Source organism: Salmo salar, chromosome 22, assembly GCF_965601325.2.
Source record: "Salmo salar chromosome 22, fSalSal1, whole genome shotgun sequence".
Lineage (NCBI taxonomy): Eukaryota > Metazoa > Chordata > Actinopteri > Salmoniformes > Salmonidae > Salmo > Salmo salar.
In genome coordinates, this window is record NC_138312.1 from 44,622,501 (window position 1) to 44,638,976 (window position 16,476).

Genomic DNA, 16,476 nt, shown 5'->3' on the forward strand with positions numbered 1-16,476 from the left:
ATCTAACAATTTCACATCAACTACCTTATACACACAAGTGTATATACACACAAGTGTATAAGGTATAAAAAAATATGGATGAGCGATGGCCGAACGGCATAGGCAGATGCAGTAGATGGTATAGAGTACAGTATATACATATGAGATGAGTAATGCAGGGTATGTAAATATGATATATAGTGGCATTGTTTAAAGTGACTAGTGATACATTTATTACATCCAATTTTTAATTATTAAAGTGGTTAGAGATTTGAGTCAGTATGTTGGCAGCAGCCACTCAATGTTAGTGATGGCTGTTTAGCAGTCTGATGGCCTTGAGATAGAAGCTGTTTTTCAGTCTCTCGGTCCCAGCTTTGATGCACCTGTACTGACCTCGCCTTCTGGATGATAGTGGGGTGAACAGGCAGTGGCTCGGGTGGTTGTTGTCCTTGATGATCTTTTTGGCCTTCCTGTGGGATCGGGTGGTGTAGGTGTCTTGGAGGGCAGGTAGTTTGCCCCCGGTGATGCGTTGTGCAGACCTCACTACCTTCTGGAGATCCTTACGGTTGTGGGCGGAGCAGTTGCCGTACCAGGCTGTGATACAGCCCGACAGGATGCTCTCGATTGTGCATCTGTAAAAGTTTGTGAGTGTTTTTGGTGACAAGCCGAATTTCTTCAGCCTCCTGAGGTTGAAGAGGCGCAGCTACGCCTTCTTCACCACGCTGTCTGTGTGGGTGGACCATTTCAGTTTGTCCATGATGTGTACACTGAGGAACTTGAAACTTTCCACCTTCTCCACTACTGACCTGTCGACGTGGATAGGCTGCTCCCTCTGCTGTTTCCTGAAGTCCACGATCATCTTTGTTTTGTTGACATTGAGTTTGAGGTTATTTTCCTGACACCACACTCCGAGGGCCCTCACCTCCTCCCTGTAGGCCGTCTCGTCGTTGTTGGTAATCAGGCCTACCACTGTAGTGTCGTCTGCAAACTTGATGATTGAGTTGGAGGCGTGCGTAGTCATGGGTGAACAGGGAGTACAGGAGAGGGCTGAGAATGTACCCTTGTGGGCCCTCAGTGTTGAGGATCAGTGGGGTGGAGATGTTTCCTACCCTCACCACCTGGGGGCGGCCCGTCAGGAAGTCCAGGACCCAGTTGCACAGGGCGGGGTCAAGACCCAGGATCTCGAGCTTAATGACGAGTTTGGAGGGTACCATGGTGTTAAATGCTGAGCTGTAGTCGATGAACAGCATTCTTACATAGGCATTCCTCTTGTCCAGATGGGTTAGGGCAATGTGCAGTGTGATTGCGATTCCGTCGTCTGTGGACCTATTGTGGCGGTAAGCAAATTGGAGTGGGTCTAGGGTTTCAGGTATGGTGGAGGTGATATGATCCTTGACTAGTCTCTCAAAGCACTTCATGATGACGGAAGTGAGTGCTACGGGGCAATAGTCATTTAGCTCAGTTACCTTAGCTTTCTTGGGAACAGGAACAATGGTGGCCCTCTTGAAGCATGTGGGAACAGCAGACTGGGATAAGGATTGATTGAATATGTCCGTAAACACACCAGCCAGCTGGTCTGCACATGCTCTGAGGACACGGCTAGGGATGCCGTCTGGGCCAGCAGCCTTGCGAGGGTTAACACGTTTAAATGTTTTACTCACGTTGGCTGCAGTGAAGAAGAGCCCGCAGGTTTTGGTAGTGGGCCGTGTCGGTGGCACTGTATTGTCCTCAAAGCGAGCAAAGAAGTTGTTTAGTTTGTCTGAGAGCAAGACATCGTGGTCCGCGACGGTGATGGTTTTCTTTTTGTAGTCCGTGATTGACTGTAGACCCTGCCACATACCTCTCATGTCTGAGCCATTGAATTGCGACTCTACGTTGTCTCTATACTGATGCTTAGCTTGTTTGATTGCCTTGTGGAGGGAGTAGCTACACTGTTTGTATTCGGTCATGTTTCCAGTCGCCTTGCCCTGATTAAAAGCAATGGTTCGCGCTTTCAGTTTTGCGCGAATGCTGCCATCAATCCATGGTTTCTCGTTGGGGAAGGTTTTAATAGGCGCTGTGGGTACAACATCACCGATGCACTTGCTTATAAACTCGCTCACCGAATCAGCGTATTCATCAATGTTATTGTCCGACGCTATGCGGAACAGAGTACGACCCTGCCTTACACAGGAAGCGGCGCACGTCCTAATCCAGGCACTTGTCATCTCCCGTCTGGATTACTGCAACTCACTGTTGGCGGGGCTCCCTGCCTGTGCCATTAAACCCCTACAACTCATCCAGAACGCCGCAGCCCGTCTGGTGTTCAACCTTCCCAAGTTCTCTCACGTCACCCCGCTCCTCCGCACACTCCACTGGCTTCCAGTTGAAGCTCGCATCCGCTACAAGACCATGGTGCTTGCCTACGGAGCTGTGAGGGGAACGGCACCTCCATACCTTCAGGCTCTGATCAGTCCCTACACCCAAACAAGGGCACTGCGTTCATCCACCTCTGGCCTGCTGGCCCCCCTACCTCTGCGGAAGCACAGTTCCCGCTCAGCCCAGTCAAAACTGTTCGCTGCTCTGGCACCCCAATGGTGGAACAAGCTCCCTCACGACGCCAGGACTGCGGAGTCAATCACCACCTTCCGGAGACACCTGAAACCCCACCTCTTTAAGGAATACCTGGGATAGGATAAAGTAATCCTTCTAACCCACCCCCCCCCCCCCAAAAAAAGAAAATATATATATGTACTATTGTAAAGTGGTTGTTCCACTGAATATCATAAGGTGAATACACCAATTTGTAAGTCGCTCTGGATAAGAGCGTCTGCTAAATGATGTAAATGTAAATATCGCAGTCCACGTGGTTGAAGTAATCTTTAAGCGTGGAATCCGATTGGTCAGACCAGCGTTATACAGACCTGAGCACGGGTGTTTCCTGTTTTGGTTTCTGTCTGTAGGCTGGGAGCAACAAAATGAAGTCTTGGTCAGATTTTCCGAAAGGAGGGCGGGGCAGGGCTTTGTATGCATCGCGGAAGTTAGAGTAACAATGATCCAGGGTTTTGCCAGCACGGGTCGCGCATTCGATATGCTGATAAAATTTAGGGAGCCTTGTTTTCCGAATAGCCTTATTAAAATCCCCAGCTACAATAAATGCAGCCTCAGAATATGTGGTTTCCTGTTTACATAAAGTCCAATGAAGTTCTTTCAGGGCCGTCTATGTGTCTGCTTGGGGGGATATACACGACTGTGATTATAATCGAAGAGAATTATCTTGGTAGTTATTGCGGTCGGCATTCGATTGTAAGGAATTCTAGGTCAGGTGAACAAAAGGACTTGAGTTCCTGTTTGTTGTTATGATCACACCACGTCTCGTTAATCATAAGGCATACACCCCGCCCTGCTTCTTACCAGAGAGATGTTTGTTTCTGTCGGCGCGATGAGTGAAGAAACCAGGTGGCTATACCGACTCTGATAACGTATCCCGAGTGAGCCATGTTTCCGTGAAACAAAGAACGTTACAATCTCTGATGTCTCTCTGGAAGGCAACCCTTGCTCGGATTTCGTCTACCTTGTTGTCAAGAGACTGGACATTGGCGAGTAGTATACTCGGGAGCGGTGCGCAATGTGCCCGTCTACAGAGCCTGACCAGGAGACCGCTCCATCTGCCCCTCTGCGGCGCCGTTGTTTTGGGTCGTCGGCTGGGATCCGATCCATTGTCCTGGGTGGTGGACCAAACAGAGGATCGCTTGGGAAAGTCGTATTCCTGGTCGTAATGTTGGTAAGTTGATGTTGCTCTTATATCCAACAGTTCCTCCCGGCTGTATGTAATAAAACGTAAGATTTCCTGGGGTAACAATGTAAGAAATAATACATATAAAAACAAAAAACTGAATAGTTTCCGAGGAACGCGAAGCGAGCTCCGGAAGTCTAGGAATGCCTTGATATTCTCCAGATTTCATGATACCATGTGCACATTCAAGGCACCCAGTGCCAGAGGCAGCAAAGCAACCCCAGAACATCTCTGAACCTCCTCCATGTTTGACTGTATGGAAGCTGTTATTTTTTTAAGGCCTAATTTTGTTTACTGTAAACATAGAGATGGTGTGCTTTACCAAAAAGCTCTAATTTGGTCTCATCTGTCCACCAGACATTCTCCCAGGCGGATGTTGACATGCTCAGGTATGTTTTGGGAAATTAAGTCAGGCTTTCTTATGTCTCTCTCTCAGCAGTGGGGTCCTCCTGGGTCTCCTACCATCTAACCCCCTTTCATTGAGTTGGCAACGGATGGTGCGAGTTGAAACTGGCGTACCTTGTGTCTGAAGATCAGCTTGAATCTGTGTGGCAGTTGATCGAGGTACTTTCCTACCCATTCAAACAATCCTTCGCTGCAATCTTCAAAGTTTTCTCTTGCGGCCATGTCCAGGGAGGTTGGCTACAGTGGGATGGGTCTTAAAACTTATTGATAAGTTGGAAACAGGAACATCAAGGTCTCTGGAGATGGACGTGTAGCCTTGAGATTGTCCATGCCTGGCTGCAATCATGTGTCTGACCTCAGATAATGATCTAGTTTTCTTGCTCATTGCGGTACACACAGCGATACAAAACAGAATAATTAGTCCTTTTCCCTATTCAAACTGGTTGAATTAGTGATTTTTATATTGTGGTGCATTATAGTGCATTATGTTAAAAAAGTGCAAGGGTGCCAATTTTTTGGGTACTGGGGGACCTTCAAACGAGTCTTGTGACGCATGTGGGCTTCCTAGAACAAAACCGACATGTACGTGTTCATGAGAGTGTCACCTTTGCATAGTGGAGTCAAATGAGTGTGTAGCCCACACTGTTCGGACGCTACAGACAGAAGTTGGCAGATCGGCTGTACCGACTTCAGACCCCTTCAGTCCCCTTCAGACGATTTTCGGGGTTGTAGAGCAAAACGGAGAACACCATCGTGTTCGTGAGAGTCTCATCTTTCCATAGAGGGGTCATAATAGTTTGGACGCTACAGATGATTTTGTGAGAAGACCGATTTTCGGGATGTCTCATGGTCTGACAAACACCTCCTTATCTCTGTTACCTTTCACCGCGGATGCGTAAGTGCGGCATAAGCGGATGCGGTGGATTGTGATGCATCCAATGCAAAAAACAGATATGTCTAGATTCAACTGACAGATTTTTATGGGGATTTTTGTATTATGCTAATTTCATTATCGATTGCCTCCCTGTTGAAATGCAACATCTTGCCTAGGGCTATGTCAAGGATTAGAGTTAGAGTTAGAATTAGGTTTAAAACTAGTGTTAGTGTTAGGGTTAGAGTTAAGACTAGTGTTAGGGCTAGTGCATAATTAAAGTAGTTGAACAGTTTGCTGATAGTCAGTTGAGCATATATTAACCATCTGTAGGGGACTATCCAAACCAATAAATAGTTTGTTCATGGCCATTTGTTCTGTTTTCCCATAATGATTCTGGTTTATTTGAAGAGAGAAAGATACATTTTTCTGCTCTCTAATTGGCCAGTGTGTCTGTCAGTCCCCAGTTTCAGCACTCTGATTGATCAAGAAAGTAATGAGGTGAGGCTACAAGTCAACAAGGCAGATGACAGCCCCTACCCACTGGAAATGTGCCTACAACATGAAGATAATGGAGTGTGCAGGGTCCGTGTTGTACTTGGCGTTCATTTAAACTCAGTTAATATGCAACAATTTTCTGAGACTTTCACCCATCCCAATGATAGCATGTTGCTTGTTGTCTTACAGACCTGTAAGGAGAGTACCATTCCACTGCACTCTGTCACCCCCTGTATGTGCTTCCAGGTACTGATTTTATTTCCCCTTTTTCATTACAATTTGTTTTTATTTAACTAGGCAAGTCATTTAAGAACAAATTCTTATTTACAATGACAGCATACCCCAGCCAAACCCAGACGACACTGGGCCAATTGTGCGTCACCTTATGGGACTCCCAATCATAGCCAGATGTGACACAGCCTGGATTTGAACTAGAGACTGTAGTGACACCTCTTGCACTGAGATGCAGTGCCTTAGACCACTACGCCACTCAGAAGCTCAATCTGGAATAGGCCTACAGTACTTTTGTCAGTAGTGCTGTTACTAGACACATCCAACTCAGTGTAAGAGACAAGGCTATCCCTTTTGTGTTGCTCCCTGTTTGTGTGTGTGTGTTTTAGTAATCGGAGTGTGTGTGTGTTTCAGGTGTGTGTTAATTGTGTCTGTGTTTCAGGTGTGTATTAATCAGTGTGTGTTAATAGGGGTGTGTGTTTCAGGTGTGCTAATTGGTTGTGTGTGTGTTTGAGGTGTGTGTTAATCGGTGTGTGTGTGTGTGTGTTTCAGGTGTGGTGGAATAAAGGAGACAAGAGGTCTCATCGATCCATTAGCTGTCCCTTTAGAAACCACACTGGTAAGAGAAGAACCATGCAGCATCCTTGTTGTTACACCTGTGTTACACTATGACAGTAATGAATGTGGGCCATGAAGTTGATTCCCATTGTATCTATAACTCCACTATACAGTATGGTATACTATACCTTTATCTCTCTCCACCAGAGCTGTTGCAGAGGAATGTATGGGAGAATGTGTCAGTATCTGTGGTGCAGGGCCAAATGAACAGTGGTGGTACCATGCTATCCTGGAACCTGACTGCCCCCTGTAGGGTGGAGGCAGAAGTGTGGCCCTGCCAGAAAGAGGCAGGCTTGGACATGGACAGGTGCACAGAGCTGGTTGCCTTTAGGCAGCGTCTGTCAGATGACATATGGAGGGAAAACAGCAGGGGACACTGGGTACGTATATCCAACCATTTGATTGATGCTTTTGATAATTTTTTCTGCTTTTTATTGGTGCGTCTTTAGTGACCTTTTCGTTGTTGGGATATAACGTTACTCTCATCATTTGTAGCAATTGTTTGTTTTGTTTTTTACTTGTGGCTTTTTTATGGTCTGGTGAGATATGAATAAGACATATTTTGATTGAATGATAGATACATTTGTTATATCTTTTAGTTGATGCCCGGTGTGTTTGAGGATGTCATACTTGGCCATGATCTCTGTGTGATGGTAAGAAACTTCTACAGGTTGACTCTCGTTGTTCCCCAGTATTGAACTGGGATCCTGTCGCGGCATGATCAGAGCTCATTTTATGTTAAATGTGTGTGCGTGTGCGTGTGTGTGGGGTCTCCGTCCCTCCAGGTTAAGGTAAAAGGGAAGAACAGTGCGCTTGGCCCCTTCTGTCCCATTGACTGTGAGTATTTTAGTAGAGGGCTGAAGTATCATTATCAAAGTTGATATGGATCCTACTGAAACTAATACAAGTTAGATTTCCTGGCCACAGATTTTTGGTGTTTAAAAATATGGCTTTTATTTTCAAATCTGTATCATCAATAAAGTATTTATTTGTATGCTCAATAAAATACATACTTCTCCCTCTCAGCCAATTGGTGGCACTGGCGCTGGAGTCTGTTGGTCCTGCTGTCCCTGATGCTGGCTGTCCTAGCAGCAATTTGTCTATATTTCCTGCATGGTAAACTGAAACGTGAGTCACTCTGGTCCTTCTCCCCAACTACACACATGCAAAGGAACTGTGTGTAGAGACAAAAAGAGTCCAAAAGTGTTAAACTTGTGTTAGGTTTGTGTTGTGTTACACTGTGGTGAAGTGAGTGCTAGGCTCTTCTCACCACAGATGTGCTCTCTGCCTCCTACCAAATCAGTCTCAATAGAGAGAGAGGAGATCAATATGTAGAGAAAGAGTGCCTCCCGAGTGGCGCAGCGGTCTAAGGAACTGCATCGCTGTGCTTAGAGGTGTCACCACAGACCTGGGTTTGATCCTGGGCTGCATCACAACCAGCCGTAATCGAGAGTCCCATAGGGCGGCGCACAATTGGCCCAGCGTTGTTAGGGGAGGGTTTGACCACGGGGGTTTTACTTTGCTCATCACGCTCTAGCGACTCCTTGTAGCTCCTGCAGGCTGACCTTGGTCGTCAGTTGAACTGTGTTTCTTCTGACACATTGGTGCAGGCTGACCTCAGTCATCAGTTGAATGGTGTTTCCTCTAACACATTAGTGCGGCTGGCTTCCGGATTAAGTGGGCAGGTGTTAAGAAGCGTGGTTAGGTGGGTTATGTTTCAGAGAATGCATTACTTGACCTTCGAGGCGAAGGGGAGTTGCAGCGATGAGACAAGATTGAAAAAATATAAAACATTTAGAGAAAGAGAATGAAGATCCTTCCTATACTACGTGTATTCCTCAGTGTCCCAGATTCCCTGTCCTCTCAATAGCTCCATTCATGTGTCTCTGACTGACTTGTGGGTGTTTACTACAGTTAGAATTTTAGGACAAAGGACAAACAACTCTTACTTGAAATGACACAGGAGACTCTGTGTTACAGAACCATGTCAGTGTGTTTCACATCACATTTCTGTCTGTCCAACAGGGTGGGCATGGGAATGGTACCAGAAGGAGTGTGGTCGACGTAAGCAGGTTTCTCATACTGCAAATATACAATCTGAAAATAAAGGAGATACATATTCATCTAGCAATAATGATTGACAAAACAATGGAAAATTAATGTTTCTAACTCCCCCTGCCCTTTGCCTCCCTCCCTCCCTCCCTCCCTCCCTCCCTCCCTCCCCTCCCCTCCCTCCCTCCCTCCCTCCCTCCCTCCCTCCCTCCCTCCCTCCCTCCCTCCCCTCCCTCCCTCCCTCCCTCCCTCCCTCCCTCCCCCTCCCTCCCTCCCTCCCTCCCTCCCTCCCTCCTTCCTTCCTTCCTTCCTTCCTTCCTTCCTTCCTTCCTTCCTGCCCTCCCTTCCCTCAATTTCTTCCCTCCCTCCTTATATCCCTCCTTCCTTTCCTTCCCTCTCTCCCTCGCTCCCTCCCTCTCTCTCTCACTCCCTCCATCCCTCCCTCTGTAGTAGCCAACAGGGGACACATAGTGCTGCTGAGCCCGCCGGACGTGGATGGCTCTGTGTCAGAGCTGGTGTGTGAGCTCGGTTCCTCTCTGTGTGCCCAGGGCTTCAGTGTCTCTGTGGACCTGTGGAGTCGGGCTGAGCTGTGCTCTCTGGGGCCCCTGCCATGGCTGCACTCCCAGCTGCAGCACCTGGACAGTCATGGGGTGCGGGCAATACTGGTACTGACACAGGCAGCCTGGGAGAGGACAGAGGACTGGGTCCGACAGTGGGACCAGCAGGGCCAACAGGGAAAGGATATAGTCCAGGGTGTGGAGAAGGAGGAGGGGGGTGAGGAGATGGAGGGGGAGGGGGAGGATAAGGGGCTTCTCCAGGGCTTGTCCTCCCCGTATGCAGACGTGTTCAGTGCCGCTCTGAGCTGCATCAAGGCAGACCACAAACTGGGCTGTGCTGGAGAGCGCTTCCTCCTGGTGCACTTTGAGGCCCATTCTGTCAAGCCCCCCAGCAGTGAGAGGGGTCTCCCAGAGCTGTTCCAAGGGCTGCCCATGTTCCACCTGCCCTCCCAGAGCCAGGGGCTCCTCGCTGAGCTGGCCATGGGGCCCACAGGGCCTGAGGCTGGTATAGGTGGATATAGGGTCTGAAGGAAGCTACACAGAGACTGTCTGGGGGACTTATGCCTTTGTGGAGAGACTCAGGGGGGTACCTGATTAAGGAGCTGCCTCATAAGTGTGTTGTCACTGGATCGCAGGCTGTGCCGTTACAGCAGAACAGTCACGCTGAGATCTAATCTACCCCAACCACTAAGACAATACCGGCCCCCATCATTACCCCAATAACCCCAAACTTTACATTCACACTGAATACACTGGACATGCAACGTGTTGGATGCAGAAGCCTTGGATTGTATTTGGTGATGTCATGAGGGCTTTTATTGAGCCAATACACAGTGTGTAACCTACAATAGGCCTACACCTTCAGGGTGGACTTCTATGTGTGAACTATTATGTAGGCTACATGAAATGTTTAACAATTGTTCTTTATCTTACTCTTAATTCATGATTTGTAGATAGAAATGTCTGAAAGGCCTATTGGAACATTTGCTGGATCAAAACTCAAGCTAGGACAAACCTGAATGATATGCAGTTGCCTAGAGGTTAGAGAGGCGGACCAGCAGCTGGAAGGTTCACCGTTTTAAGCCCCGGGCCAGGCAAAACAAAAATGGAACTGAACTGGCAGCTGGAAGGCCGCTGCTCTCTGATCCCATGTACCATCTCCTGTCATTGTGCCCTTAAGCAAGGCACTCTACACCCAACATTTGCTCTCCATCCAGGGGTGCTGCCCTGCTGCTGACCCGCTGCCTCTCATAGTGTGTGTGTGTGTCTGTGGGTGTTGAGAAAGGCAGAAGACAAATTGTTGTTCTAACCAGTGGACAATAAAGATATATTTTAATATATTCTCCTTATCTGTTTAAACATTAGTGTAGAAATTAAATGTGGTAAGCCTATGTAAATGACCTAAATGATTATTGACCAAAACATAATCTCTATCATGGATTGAATAATGCATTATTATTTCAATGTGAAAGATGAAAAATAAATATATTTCGATACAAACAAGAATTTCTCATCACAATTGATATTTTCACTAGGAGGAAAATAGTACTTGGATTTCAAAAAAGTTTAAAAAATGACCACAAATATCTGTGGGAAATAGCCGCGAGAGGGGTTGCGCGACAGCCAGGAATGCAGCCCCGGTCTCACACTTGTGCAGTTATAAATAACATTGAATATCTGTGTGGTGGTGCTCTGGCTGGCCAACGTGTACAGTAGTCCCGGACCCTTTCGCCCCTCAAGAGATTGTGATTGGTCAAGGGCTATTTGAGAGAAAACGAGATCAACCAGAACGACTGCAGCTGATCTCAACCGAGCAAAAAGGCGTCCCAAAGAGAGCTACGAAGTTCAGTCAATTCTTTGAAGTGTGCCTTCGGACAAAACTGTTAGTTTCCCGATAATGTACTCTTCACGCTCAGGGTGTAACTAGTAGGGTGTATCTAGCACCTGTTCTTGCTCTTGCTGAACAAAAAATGTCCTCTGTGTCATCACAACTTTTGGAGCTGTTTCAACAAAACGATTTTGTGGTAAGAGAAAAATGTAGATCATTTTTGAGTAAAGTAGTAATATGTTGGATGAGTGTGTTGGGGGCAACTCGCCCCCACCCATACTAGGGGGTAACTGTTCCCCGGGGGCTAGTTAATGTTACCCCTTTATGGTTATGAATGTGTTTCTACCTGTCATTTAGACAATGACTAGCCCAGTTAGCGCTAGTTTATGCTAACTTGCTAGCTAGCAACTTCACTAGCAGTAAATGCTATCCAGCTATCTTATTAGCGTAAGCTGCTAGGAGTGCAAGCTAGCAACCTTACTACAAGATCGTCTGAGGTAAAATAACAGTACATTAACCTGTCAAGGTATAGGGGGCAGTATTTTCGATTTCGGATGGAAAGCGTGCCCAGAGTAAACGGCCTAATACTCGGGCCCAGAGTCAAATATTTGCATACTATTAGTAGATTTGGATAGAATACACTCTGAAGTTTCTAAAACTGTTTGAATGATGTCTGTGAGTATAACAGAACTCATATGGCAGGCAAAAACCTGAGAAAAATCCAACCAGGAAGTGTGGAAATCTGAGAATTGTAGTTCTTCTTTTGAATCCCGAAACTACAGTGTCTGTGGGGTCACGTTGCACTTCCTAAGGCTTCCATTGGCTGTCAACAGCCTTCAGAAAGTTTTTCCATCATTCTCCTGTTACTGGGCAGAGAACAGTCAATGAGTGGACTGCCTATGGACAAAGGACTTGGTGATGTGCGAGCCCGAAAGCGCGCCCCTCCTTCTTTTTCTTCTTGAATGAATACGCTATTGTCCGGTTGGAATATTATCAACGTTTTATCTTAAAAATACCCTAAGGATTGATTGTAAACAACGTTTGACATGTTTCTCTGAAGGGTAATAGAACTATTTGACTTTTCGTCTCTGGTACTGCGTTCTCGCGTTATGCCTTTGGATAGTGATCTGAACGCACGAACAAAACGGAGGTATTTGGTTGACCGATTATGATTTTTCAACGCGGTTTCCGATACCGATTATTGGAGGACCAAAAAACCAATGCCGATTAATTGGCCAATTTTTTTTATTTCTTTATTTGTAATAATGACAATTACAACAATACTGAATGAACACTTATTTTAACTTAATATAATTCATCAATAAAATCAATTTAGCCTCAAATAAATAATGAAACATGTTCAATTTGGTTTAAATAATGCAAAAACAAAGTGTTGGAGAAGAAAGTAAAAGTGCATTATGTGCCAAGAAAGCTAACATTTAAGTTCCTTGCTCAGAACATGAGAACATATGAAAGCTGGTGGTTCCTTTTAACATGAGTCTTCAATATTCCCAGGTAAGAAGTTTTAGGTTGTAGTTATTATAGGAATTATAGGACTATTTCTCTCTATACGATTTGTATTTCATATACATTTGACTATTGGATGTTCTTATAGGCACTTTAGTATTGCCAGTGTAACAGTATAGCTTCCGTCCCTCTCCTCACTCCTACCTGGGCTCGAACCAGGAACACATCGACAACAGCCACCCTTGAAGCAGCGTTACCCATGTAGAGCAAGGGAAACAACTACTCCAAGTCTCAGAGCGAGTGACGTTTGAAACGCTATTAGCGCGCACCCGCTAACTAGCTAGCCATTTCACATCGGTTACACCAGCCTAATCTTGGGAGTTGATAGGCTTGAAGTCATAAACAGCGCAATGCTTGAAGCACAGCGAAGAGCTGCTGGCAAAACTAAAGTGCTGTTTTGAATGAATGCTTACGAGCCTGCTGGTGCCTAACACCGCTCAGTCAGACTGCTTTATCAAATCATAGACTTGATTATAACATAATAACACACAGAAAAACGAGCCTTATGTCATTAATATGGTCGAATCCGGAAACTATCATGTTTATTCTTTCAGTGAAATACGGAACCGTTCCGTATTTTATCTAACGGGTGGCATCACTAAATCTAAATATTCCTGTTACATTGCACAACCTTCAATGTTATGTCATAATTACGTAAAATTCTGGCAAATTAGTTCGCAAACGAGCCAGGTGGCCCAAACTGTTGCATATACCCTGACTCTGCGTGCAATGAACGCAAGAGAAGTGACACAATTTCACCTGGTTAATATTGCCTGCTAACCTGGATTTCTTTTCACTAAATATGCAGGTTTAAAAATATATACTTCTGTGTATTGATTTTAAGAAAGGCATTGATGTTTATGGTTAGGTACAGTCGTGCAACGATTGTGCTTTTTTCGCAAATGCGCTTTTGTTAAATCATCCCCCGTTTGGCGAAGTTGGCTGTCTTTGTTAGGAAGAAATAGTATTCACACAGTTCGCAACGAGCCAGGTGGCCCAAACTGCTGCATATAGTCTGACTCTGTTGCAGAGGTGACACATTTTCCGTAGTTAAAAGAAATTCATGTTAGCAGGCAATATTAACTAAATATGCAGGTTTAAAAATATATACTTGTGTATTGATTTTAAGAAAGACATTGATGTTTATGGTTAGGTACAAGTTGGAGCAACGAGAGTCCTTTTTCGCGAATGCGCACCGCATCGATTATATGCAACGCAGGACAGGCTAGATAAACTAGTAATATCATCAACCATGTGTAGTTAACTAGTGATTATAATTGATTGATTGATTGTTTTATATAAGATAAGTTTAATGCTAGCTAGCAACTTACCTTGGCTTCTTACTGCATTCGCATGGAGTGCAATGTAAAGCAGGTGGTTAGAGCGTTGGACTAGTTAACCGTAAGGTTGCAAGATTGAATCCCCAAGCTGACAAGGTAAAAATCTGTCATTCTGCCCCTGAACAAGGCAGTTAACCCACCGTTACTAGGCTGTCATTGAAAATAAGAATGTGTTCTTAACTAACTTGCCTGGTTAAAAAATATTTTATAAAAAATAATAATAATAAAATCGGCAAATCGGTGGCCAAAAATACCGATTACCGATTGTTATGAAAACTTGAAATCGGCCCTAATTAATCGGCCATTCCGATTAATCGGTCGACCTCTAGTATTTGGACATAAATATGGAGTATTTCGAACAAAACAAACATTTCTTGTGGAAGTAGGAATCCTCGGAGTGCATTCTGACGAAGATCAGCAAAGGTAAGAGCATATTTCTAATACTAATTCTGAGTTTTGTTGATGCCAGAACTTGGCGGGTAGCTGTATAGCTTGCTTCGATGGCTGAGCTATGTACTCAGAATATTGAACAGTGTGCTTTCTCCGTAAACTTATTTTGAAATCTTACAAAGTGGTTGCGTCAAGGAGTAGTGTATCTATAATTCTTTCAGTAACTGTTGTAAATTTTATCAATGTTTATGATGAGTATTTTTGTAAATTGATTGCACATTCACCGACAGTGTTGGTGGGAATACATTTTCTGAACATCACGCGCCAATGTAAAATGCTGTTTTTGGATATAAATATGAACTTTATCGAGCAAAACATACATGTATTGTATAACATGAAGTCCTATGAGTGCCATCTGATGAAGATCATCAAAGGTTAGTGAATATTTTAGCTGCACTTTTGGTTTTTGTAATGCATGTCCTTGCTTGGAAAACGGCTGTGTGGATTTTCTTGGGAATTTTATGTCCTAACATAATCTAATTTTATGCTTTCGCCGTAAAGCCTTTTTGAAATCAGACAATGTGGTTAGATTAATGAGAGTCTCATCTTTAAAATGGTGTAAAATAGTTGATTGTTTGAGAAAATGAAATTATGAGATTGTTGCTGTTTTGTATTTCGCGCCATGCTATTTCACTGGCTGTTGAATAGTGTGGGACGGTCACGTCCCACCTAACCCAGAGAAGTTAAAAGATAACGTAACTTATTTTCAGTTGTAAGTGTGTTTCCACTTGTGACTGATAGCTTTACAGTTAATTAATGGGCTAGGGGGCAGCATTGACACGGCTGGATAAAAAACATACCCGATTTAATCTGGTTACCACTCCTACTCAGTAACTAGAATATGCATATACTTATTACATATGGATAGAAAACACCCTAAATTTTCTAAAACTGTTTGAATGGTGTCTGTGAGTATAACAGAACTCAAATGGCAGGTCAAAACCTGAGAGATTCCTTTACAGGAAGTGGCCTGTCTGACCATTTCTTGAACTTCTTTTCCATCTCTATCATTTACTAAGGATCTCTGCTCTAACGTGACACTTCCCACGTCGTCCATAGGCGCTCAGAGCCCGGGAAAAAACAGAATGTCGTCATTCCAGCCCCAGGCTGAAACACATTATCGCCTTTCTCAAGTGGCCCATCAAGAGACACTAGCTTATGCGCGTGACCCCGACCGCCCCCGCCTTTGGGATTTTTTCCTCTGTTTGCCGAAAAGGAGATTCCCTGTCGGAATATTATCGCTTTTCTACGAGAAAAATGTCGTAAAAATTGATTTTAAACAGCGGTTGACATGCTTCGAAGTACGGTAATGGAATACTTAGAATTTTATTGTCACGAATTGCGCCAAGCGCGTGACACTTCTTTACTATTTCGCATAGTGTCTGGAACGCACGAACAAAACGCCGCTATTCGGATATAACGATGGATTATTTTGGACCAAACCAACATTTGTTATTGAAGTAGCTGTCCTGGGTGTGTATTCTGACGAAGACAACAAAAGGTAATGAAATTTTTATAATAGTAAATATGATTATGGTGAGTGCTAAACTTGCCGGGTGTCTAAATAGCGAGCCCGTGATGCCTGGGCTATGTACTTAGAATATTGCAAAATGTGCTTTCACCAAAAAGCTATTTTAAAATCGGACATATCGAGTGCATAGAGGAGGTCTGTATCTATAATTCTTAAAATAATTGTTATGCTTTTTGTGAACGTTTATCGTGAGTAATTTAGTAAAATGTTAGCGAATTCCCCGGAAGTTTGCTAGTTCTGAACGTCACATGCTAATGTAAAAAGCTGGTTTTTGATATAAATATGAACTTGATTGAACAAAACATGCATGTATTGTATAACAATGTCCTAGGGTTGTCATCTGATGAAGATCATCAAAGGTGAGTGCTGCATTTAGCTGTCTTCTGGGTTTTTGTGACATTATATGCTAGCTTGAAAAATGGGTGTCTGATTATTTCTGGCTTGGTACTCTGCTGACATAATCTAATGTTTTGCTTTCGTTGTAAAGCCTTTTTGAAATCGGACAGTGTGGTTAGATTAACGAGAGTCTTGTCTTTAAATAGCTGTAAAATAGTCATATGTTTGAGAAATTGAAGTAATAGGATTTTTAATTTTTGAAAATCGCGCCACAGGCTTCAAGTGGCTGTTACGTAGGTGGGACGAATTCGTCCCGCCTAGCCCATAGAGGTTAAACAATACATGCATGTTTTGTTCAATCAAGTTCATATTTATATCAAAAAACAGCTTTTTACATTAGCATGTGACTAGCATGTGACTAGCATTCCCACCGAACACTGCCGGTGAATTTACTAAATTACTCACGATAAACGTTCAC

The 16,476-nt window shown here is 44.3% G+C and overlaps 1 protein-coding gene across 4 annotated transcripts in view; it reads left to right on the top strand.

The window, feature by feature from the left end:
• LOC106583442 (interleukin-17 receptor C) overlaps window positions 1-10,322 on the top strand; it is a 23,516-nt gene extending 13,194 nt beyond the window's left edge. For 2 of the 4 annotated variants that reach the window (XM_014167607.3, XM_045705773.2), the window contains exons 7-15: window positions 5,491-5,615; window positions 5,718-5,774; window positions 6,312-6,378; window positions 6,525-6,757; window positions 6,977-7,030; window positions 7,163-7,214; window positions 7,404-7,505; window positions 8,403-8,441; window positions 8,880-10,322. In XM_014167607.3, the coding sequence (XP_014023082.1) occupies window positions 5,491-5,615; window positions 5,718-5,774; window positions 6,312-6,378; window positions 6,525-6,757; window positions 6,977-7,030; window positions 7,163-7,214; window positions 7,404-7,505; window positions 8,403-8,441; window positions 8,880-9,514 (1,364 nt within the window). In that variant the 3' untranslated portion in view covers window positions 9,515-10,322. The remainder of the gene's footprint in view (window positions 1-5,490; window positions 5,616-5,717; window positions 5,775-6,311; window positions 6,379-6,524; window positions 6,758-6,976; window positions 7,031-7,162; window positions 7,215-7,403; window positions 7,506-8,402; window positions 8,442-8,879) is intronic. The other 2 variants (XM_014167608.3, XM_014167609.3) reach the window with 2 other exon arrangements.
• The last annotated feature ends 6,154 nt before the right edge of the window (window positions 10,323-16,476 follow it).